At 34.2% G+C, this 9,868-nt stretch overlaps 1 protein-coding gene across 1 annotated transcript; it reads right to left on the bottom strand.

Moving 5' to 3' along the window:
• Positions 1-6,469: 6,469 nt before the first annotated feature.
• On the bottom strand, positions 6,470-9,449 carry LOC149181547 (putative pectate lyase 18). The gene is made up of 5 exons (XM_089416646.1): positions 8,941-9,449; positions 7,517-8,153; positions 7,322-7,425; positions 7,071-7,209; positions 6,470-6,981 (listed from the first exon to the last, which is right to left on the bottom strand). Exons 1-5 carry the CDS (start codon positions 9,138-9,140, stop codon positions 6,760-6,762), a joined length of 1,302 nt encoding a protein of 433 aa, XP_089272772.1. The 5' UTR covers positions 9,141-9,449; the 3' UTR covers positions 6,470-6,759.
• Positions 9,450-9,868: the final 419 nt, after the last annotated feature.

Raw genomic sequence — 9,868 nt, forward strand, 5'->3', positions numbered from 1 at the left:
CATCGTAGACGAAATGACCTTATTTTCAAACACCTTCACTTCTATAACCAAAAATTATAATTTTTTAAATTCATATGATTTCAAGTAACAAGTATCGCTAATTGTCATTGTTTAGGTTCTAACACTAAATTCATATGGTTTCAAGTAACAAATAAAATCTAGCCTTAATTTCATACATAAAAGCACACATTACTCATACTAGTGATGACTATGGGAGCTCTTTACATTAAATGCAAAAGATTTGTTTTATTTTTTTTATAAATACTACAATTTTTATTAATTTTGTTTTATGAAACAAATTTTAATAATTTTTTTTTTTTTTTTAAGATACAAAGTTTGGGGTTAAGTGGTTCTTAAAAGAGAAACCAAAGGATATTGAAGGTCACCAAGTAGAAATCCTAAAATTGGAAAGCCAATCCTCATACCTTATATCTGGAAGTTCTTCAATTTAGTAGTCAAATAGGTCCACAAGCTCTTTAATTTAGTAGTAAAGTAGGGTTTTCCTAAACTGTGGATCCAAAACCTCATTCTTTCCTTTTTTAAAAGTGGGTACAAAGTCAACCCTCTAAATATAGGAACAATATATTAAATCATCTTCTTAGCCAAGTTGTATGAAATTATTTTGCAAAAGAAGATCAACATATTTGTAGAAAACCATAGAAAATGAACTAAAGGTTAAGCTAGATTTAGGAGTTATTTTTCAATTATTGTCACACTTAGAATCATTCTAAAGCATTACAATAATTAAAATGATATTCTATATTACTTTGTTGGCTTTAGAAAAGCATTTGACACAATGCCTAGAACTAACCTCTGGAATTGATTAAAAGAGCTAAAGGTTCCTTTGAAGTTAATAACTATTACAATGATGTTGTCTAGTAATGTCATTATCAAATTTAAAAACATTGAAAGTGATAAAAAATAATTTAATTCTAATATTAAACCTAAGCAAAGGTTGTTCTTTGTCTTTTACTCTTTTTGATGTACATATTGACAGATCGAAAAATTACTTGAAATATGTGAAATATATCAATACCTTTAAATTATATAGTCATTATTATCAAATTAGAAAATTACTAGAAATATGTAAAATATATCAACACTTTTAAATTGAATAATCATTATTTTTCTGGTTTCTCGTTTATATCAATGATATTATTCTTTTTGAAAATTATTTTTTTGAAAATTTATTTTTATTTTTATAGGTAATTAAAAAATTTCAAAATTTGTAGTTTTAATACCAATATGACGATTATAAAAATTAATAATGAAAAAGCAAAAACCATAATAATCCAATTTTAAAAAATTATTATATTAATTTAATATATAATAATAACCGAACGATATAAATATTTTATAATCAAATGAATAAACACTAACATCTATTATAAATAAAAAAGTAATTATAATTAAAAAAAAACAATTACTTATTCAAGTTATAAATCTTTTTAAAATTTAATTTTATTTAAATTTTAAATGTAACTAATAGACAGAAGAAGTGAAAACGAAAATCATGAATCAATAATAAAATCATTGTTATGCTTGAGTGGGAAAACAACACATGGTAGCCTATAGGCCTTGGGCGTACGTGGCATACACAACATTAACAATACAATGTGCATACATGATTAAGTGATATAATGACACAGAGTGAAGGCGATATGACAACGACTAAAATTGATACTACTGTCATGGATGTGTTTATTTATTGTGTTCAGATAAAGATCAGAACCCCTTTCTGTAGTAGGACGACATTAGTACGTTCATGGATTTTACGTTTTGGATTTCAGTACTATTGTAATAATTTGAATTAATTTCTGTGATATTTTTTTTAATTTAATATTATATTTTTCAAAGTTGTTTAATTTTTTGATTATTATAAATAAAAAAAAATTATACATCAATTTAGTTTGTGACTTGATTGTGACTTTAAGATTACATAATAATAATAATAATATAAAAACATATTTGAAAAGTACAATAAATATTTAATATGTACAATGCAGAGCATTGGGTTTTCCCCAAGATGGAACGACCCATATTGCTAAAGAGATCTGGAGAGTCAGGTAACGTCAATCCCTTTCCCATTGCAATCCGTTGGGCCACTGAATCCTCCTCCATTGAAGGAGCCAGGGTGTCAGCTATGTAAAGGGAAGTTTGACATGAAAGGAGAGGCGGAAATCCGTTTGGAAGTCTCAGCCCTTCGTCACTTGGTCCTCCCTTCCACCGCTACCATTTGTCCAAGGGTCCCTCTATTCACTGCTTCACATGAATTCTGTGGAGGAAGTTATTTGATCGACAGGGACGAATTTTCTTGACGTTATTTACGTTTGATGGCGCTAGATAGTAGTACGTAGGTTCAACGAACTGTCGGCGGAATAATTTTACTGTGACTGGCTCGCTGGGCAGAACAGGTTCCAGTAGTTTCTGCGAAGAAAAGAACCAGTGGCTGGAGCCGTAGGAAACATCGAGTATCTGGTTTATAAACGAAGGGCAGAAAGCGGAGGAGAGAAGGGAAGAAGACAATAATTATTAAGTAGAGTATTATTCATAAAATAAGTTAATTAACAGAAAGTTAATTGAGGGTTGAGTGAGAGTAAGTTAATTGAGGGTTGAGTTAAGCCAAATTAATTGAGAGTAGAATTTATAGTGTAGGATTGTATGTCAAAATATTTTAGATGAATTTTTAATTGAAAGGAGTTAAATACCTTTCATCTAGTTTATTGTAATAATAAAGGTTTTTTACTAATGTGTTCTGAAGAACTTTAATGTATTTTGTGAGTAAATTTATGTTTTGTATGTTCTGCTTTTCTAACCAACACAATTTCAATAGAAACAAAACAAAACGGTTAGAAGAGGAAAAAAAGGCGGTAATTTAAAGCCAGAGACGAAAACGAACCCACCAAGATAGCAAGAAAATTGTTCTCTTACGTTAGTGATTTTGTCAAGTGACCGCAAACTCAGCCAGGTGAACACTTAGACTGACGGGTATGTCAGAAAGGGGTTCGATTATTACTTGAATTGTTGTCTTTATGAAGTTGTTGCAAAAGCAAAACCCCTCGGAGACTGAAAGCACTCAAAATCCCATTTACCGCGATAATTAATACAAAAGAAACCCGTTGTAATTTATTTATGTGACTCTGCATGCTTGTTGGGCATTCATTGATAACCGTGTTGTTGTTGTGGTGGCGGCGGCACATAGGGGTATGAGAGTTTACACCCCTGAACTAAGTCACAACAGTGATGCACATACGGGCAGGAATAAAGGGATGTTTTCATATGAAGACCCCTGGGTGAAAGAGAGAGGGGGAAAAACAGAGTGCTATAACGGTTAAATATTCACAATGTAATGATGCACATCTTAGTAGGAATCAATGGACGTCATCTTTTAAGGAGCGCCCAGTGAAGGACATAGATGAGGTAAAACATAGTGCTATAGAAGTGAATTATTAATAGTGGGAAAAAAATATGGTGATCTGATTAGATTAATAATATTTATTTTAATTTTAGTTATGTATTGCTAATTTTTTTCCAAATTTAAATTTGAATCATGCAGTTTTGTTAATTTGAATTTTATTAAAAACAATAAAAATTATTTTCCATTAAGTTTTCTTTATCTAGAAGAATCTATCCCTATACTATGTAGATACTTATCTGTGCCCTATTTACAAACATAGATGAATATAAAAAATTTAAACTTCGTCGCTCTTCACACCAAAAAACCATTTTCATAATCATTATCAATGAAACTAAACTACTCCAAAACTATCTTCCATTATTATTTGAATAAGATAGGCTCTATTAATTTGAAACTTACCAAACAAATTAAAATAAAATCTATTAATTTGAATATTATTAAAGAAGAGCAGATCATCTTCCATTATCATTGAAATAAAGCAGACTTAGTTAATTTGAAACCAACAAAGCAAATTAAAATAGTTGTCCATAACGCTTTGAATTGTGCAAAATCTGCAAAAACTTTTAACATGTCAGTATATTTGATGTTAATGACAAAGGGAATGTGTATTTAACTTATCATTATATTTTATCTTACCTTAATTATAAAAGTATAATATTTTGAGAAAGGTTTTAATCTAGTGGTTTTTTTGGTCGTCTTTCAAATAAAAACAGTTAAAATGATTTAATAATTAAGAATATGTAATATTTTATAAAATAATATATCTTCAAATTTAAATAGATAAAGATCTATTCTTTCTTATATTTAAATAATTTAATTATTATATTAAATCAATCACTTCTTTTATGAATAAAAAATTGATACAACCTTACTATTAATGAATAAAAATCCATTATTATTGACAAGTAAATACAAAATTTATTTATTATTTATTTTATAAATTCAAAATAATCATATATTTATTAACCATTCATTTTTTTTAAAATAAATTATTTTTATTTTAGAAAGATTTTAAAAACCTTAATAAATTAATTAATTAAGATTCATATTTAAATGTTTTAAATGATGGACCACGACCACGACGACCACGACCACGACCACGACCACGACCACGATGACGACGACGTCGACGACCATGACCACGACGACCACGGCCACGACCACCACCACCACCACCACGACTACGACCACGACGTCGACGACCACGATGACAGACCACGACGACGACGACCACCACGACGACGACCACCACGACCACGACGACCACGGCCACGACCACGACCACCACCACGACTACGACCACGACGTCGACGACCACGACCACGACCACGATGACGACGACGAGGACGAGGACGACGACCACGACCAAGACCACGACGACGACCACGACCACGACGTCGACGACCTCGACCATGACCACGATGACGACGACGACGACGACCATGACCACGACCACGACGACAACCACCACCACCACCACAACGACGACCACGACCACGACCACGACCAGGACCAGGACCAGGACCAGGACCAGGACGACCACGACGACCACGACGACGAAACATTAGTTTATGAGGACCTAAAAAATAAATTATTTTTTTTTATTTAAAATTTTATTCGTATGCCATATTTGCATTCTCCGAACAATGCTACCGCAGAAACGCTAAAGAAAATGATTTCTGATCAGATTTTCCTTATCTCATTTGGGAGAATATCATTTTTTCAATCAATCATTCAAGAAAATTTATACAAGACTGTTTTATAAAACAGTTCTGCTATCACATATAAGTTTCATGGGCGGTTTCGTTTTTTTAATCTAAAACTTATTTCAGAGACATGCTGGTTGATTAACCAATCTCCCTTTAAAATGCATAAAAAGTTCACTGATTCAGTAGATTTAATCAACTCACTCTTTCTTGAATAGTTAGTATTTTAACAAATTGCAGGATAAGTTCAAAATTAAATGAGCTTGGTTGCGAGTTTGCTAAGTTCACGTGAAGCCGCGTTCACCGAGTTTAAACCATATCCCATGTTATTTTAATAAAATTAAAAATAAATTATTAGAAAAATATTTATCTGATTTTTTTCACAAAATTGATGTGCGCCTTTTTCTGTTTTTAAGATGTAATATACAGTATAAACGAATGATTGTAACATTGTGTTCTGCTATTTAAATTATTGTGAAATATGTATTGTATTTTTAAGTGTGTATGTTTTATAAAAGACGACGTTTAATTAATTTGGTTTTTTTTAATGCGGGTAAACACTATTTAGTTAGATTGTGTTTTTTTTGGTTTCTCCATGTATAAATGTTTTTTATTTTTTCGCTCGGAGATCCACATTTTGTTGGTTCAAAAAGCGTGGACTAAAATCTAATATGATTTTTTTTGGAAAAATATTTTATATTAAGATATAGATAACAAAAGCTTGAATTCGGAAATTTGTTTTTTTTTTTAAATGGAAATATTTAAATTAAATAGAAAACTTATGATTCCAATAAATTGTTATTTCAAAAAAATTAAAATCCTTATTTGTCAACCAATTATTTTATCCTAAAAATCTTGTGTATATGAAGTAAAATAATCTTTATGGAAATCAGTTTCAATTTTCTTTCTTAATATTGATGATTCAATTAATATTGATATAAAAAATATTATTTTTTTAATATTTTGAAAATTATAATTTTTTTTGTTTCTTAAAATTGGATATTTGGCTTGGAGTATGTCCTAAAAATGACTTATGTTTGGTTAATAGGTTATTTTTCTTGGAAGGTTAATAGTTGAAGGTTCAAATATATCTGGTAAAAGTAAAGCCTATCCATTTAAAGTCACTAATGAATAAATTGTAGTTTTCCTTAAATAATAGTGATGAATCAAATTTTTATTCATAAAGTAATAACTGTTCTATTACTAATTTGACAATTAAATTATAATAAACTAACCATTAAATTAAATTATAATAAATTTCCCGATACATTTTACTAATATACCGTAGAAAACACCAAGAAAAACAAACCACGAAATAGTATCAAAATACGGCCAATGGGCACAAATAGAATCGAAAACTTATATAAATGACTGTACATACACATTATTTATGCGATCGATATTCTAGAACGCTATCTACGCCTGCACATAACTCTCATACATAAAAGAGGAGTGCGGTAGATTCCTTCAGGTCAAAGTTTGAAAAGTGGAAGAGCTTCGTCAAATTAGGTAACATGCTGTCACATGAAAGAGTGCCTACTACATATACTACAGAAAGAGAAGTTGCTATCGAAGAGCTAGTTGGGACAGACAGGGAGATTGAGAGTGGCTATGTGCGTCGCACTGTTGTTGGGATTAACAGCGGGTGCCTTTTCGGCATGCCAGAACACCGGCGTTCCCTGTGAGGGAGCCAACCAGAGACGATGGCTTTGCTGCTAGGCTCGAAGCCTTCGCATAACTCGACGATGCGGCCGCGCCCGATTGAGTAAAGAACGCTCCGTTCAACATGAGGTCTCCGTCTGACCTCCAATTCCACTGCCGCCATGCGCTTTCTGGTGCGTACTCGTGCTTCGTCACCTGTCCGACCATTCATATTCATCAATTCCATCTACTCACTCTGTAAGTTTGGACACTAATAGATTGAGCAGAATTGAAGCAAAGCTTACCTCCTTGGAGAAGCGATTGACAGGTGCGAGGAATCGATTGCCTTGGCTGTTGATTGTTGGGTTCGCACTTCCACCGATTGCGTACATTTCCCAGTGTGTGTAATCGTTGTTCACCACGTGGAAGTAGCCATGTCGGCATCTGCATTTCAGGCATTAAACATTGTTTTACAGTGAAACTTTTGACCTCTAAGCTTTGCTGGATTGTTAACACATAAAACACAAATCGAAAAATCTGAAATCGGTTCAGATACCTGGGTATGCGTTGCACGAGCCCTTCCCCGAAATGGTTGAAGGCAAGCGTTACTTGCATGTTAACGTCCTGCATATATTCGTCGCTGTGGCCGAGGAGCATGACCTGCGACAATTTATATATCACAATGTGACGAATGGTATGAGCAGGAAATTTTGAACTATTAATGCTACAAAGACAGAATTGAGATTCAAACCTTATCATGGTACGTCATAAAATTGTTTGAAATTGTTATTGCAGTCGACCCCAGGACGGCATCGATGAGTCCATCTGCACAATTTGACAAGGAGCAATGGTCTATCCAGATATTGCTTCCCCCAACGATGGAGACTCCATCTCCATCACTTCTCGTTATCCAGCCATAATGTGCCGGGGAATCCCTCACCATGGCATTTCCTGCAGGCTTGCAGTCATGGATGTGAATCCCGTGAATGATAATGTGGTGAACGTATTGTACCGTAATGCAGGCACCGTTGGCAATGTGGACATTTACACCTCTTCCGTCTATTGTCTTGTAACTGTTCATGAAAAGCTCTTCTTTGAGCTGGATGACCATGTCTCTCTGAAAAATTATCCACAGAGGCTCAGTTTGAATAACAGCATGGCGCAGGGTACCCGGCCGTGGATTGACTGCATCGTAGTCATTGGGATCTGTGACAACATAAATCCTCCCATTCCTCCCTCCAGTGGCATTCCCACCAAACCCAATGGCGCAGTCTGCAAGCCTCTTTCGATTGTTTTCCCAATCTGGATTGCAGCGCCAGCAGTCGTCGATGGGGTTCCCCGTTCCGCAAGTCAAATAACTTAGTTCCCTCCTCGAATTGTTAATACTCCTGCGATATATTCCATTAATTAACCGTTAATGCTCCCGCCATATCTTCCATTAATTAAGCCCAAGCCCATAACAGCATATATTAAGCGCAAGCCCTTAACAGCTTGAAATCCCTAAACACAAAATAGGCCGTAAAAACCTCCAAAACTGGTAACAGATAGACTGGGTTGAACTTCTAACTCATAAACTTCTGGATCCTAAATGGAGATAAGTTGTTTTTCCGTTAGTTAATATCGGACATTATTATGTCTATGGCTGATTTCCCGAACATCAGGCACCGCGTCCATATATGCCAAATATTCAAAAAAATCAGCAATATACATAAGCTCAAACTCAAGGACTAATATCAAAATAAATATTAAACACACTTATTAGCTCAGTACATTTTCATCTTGCTCTTATGCTTGGATAAGAAGACAGTATAAGGACAAAGTGATATTCACGAGATGGAAAAACACTAACTCAATCATTTGTGCTAATTAATAATTGCCAAATACCGGAAAGTAAACAAGGTAGTGCTCTACAATTGGCTTATTATGTAAAAACATACCTACATCCGTCCTAATCGTGTAAGCACACTTCCATTTATCTCCTTCCCGTGGTTAAAATAGTTCAGTCATGGTGAATAGATTGGCATTGCAGAAAACTTAGCCTTTCAACACTGGAAAATTTTGTTGAAACCTTACTTGTGGACGATATCTAATCTAGTCATTCATGGAGGCAGATTTAGGCAAATCAACATGTACGTTAACTACTAGCTAGAATAATTGAATTCTGCTTTGCATTACCTTTCAACAGCTTCAACTACCCCTTCGGGCTGCTCCACATATTTCGTTGCAGATTGTTGAATATCTCTAGAACCAGATATAACGGCAGCCTGACCATGGATAGCCGCTTTCAAATTCTCGAATGACTTGCCTGCTGAAGGACGAGCGCAAAACATTCCCAAGAAACAAAGCAATGACAGTACACATGGATAGCCAGTCATTTTGGTTACGGAAGAGGGCCAACAATGTTACAGTCTGCAGACTACAACGATGGGATTCCACTGCACTCTTATATATAGTACTTGGCTGCTATATAAGATCTCTACTGAATCGATTCTGGTAACAACATATTCGACAAGAGAAGACTCTGCTAAGGTTATGACAGTGATTATACCAGTTGCAGAAGAAAATATGGTAAATCATAGATAACAAACCGCTAGGCTAATTCCCATAAATTACAACTAATGCAAGTTGAGCACACGTATCATGACCACCAAACTTTTGCTAAACTCAGCTGGTGTGTACGAATCTATATGGACACATTGCCCCTTCTTATATAAGAAATTGGGAACTGTTAAATGATTAAACTATGTAGGAGTCTACTCATCGCTATTGGCCATCCAACAGTGTTACCATGTGAGTGAGAGTACTTCATCGAGAAGACGCCCGACAATCACTGTTAAAAAAATAGATGGTTAAAAATCACGGTTGTTAAAAACTCCACCTCTCCACCTCAGCGATGAGACTAACTCCACTTCTCCGTCATAATTCTAGGGAAAGTAAAAATAATTTTTCTTACTACCAAAAATAGAGGGAATTGGGCGCCAATGGCGATTTCCAAATTGCAAATCCTTCCAAAATACAGAACAGGACTTACAGATATGCTTGGATTGCTTCACATGCTAATCCAAAATAAATGGGACTTTTGCTTTAAGTTCATCTCACTCCG

This window comes from Pinus tabuliformis, chromosome 3_2, assembly GCF_031772625.1.
Source record: "Pinus tabuliformis cultivar Carrire ecotype Pingquan chromosome 3_2, CPIR1, whole genome shotgun sequence".
NCBI lineage: Eukaryota > Viridiplantae > Streptophyta > Pinopsida > Pinales > Pinaceae > Pinus > Pinus tabuliformis.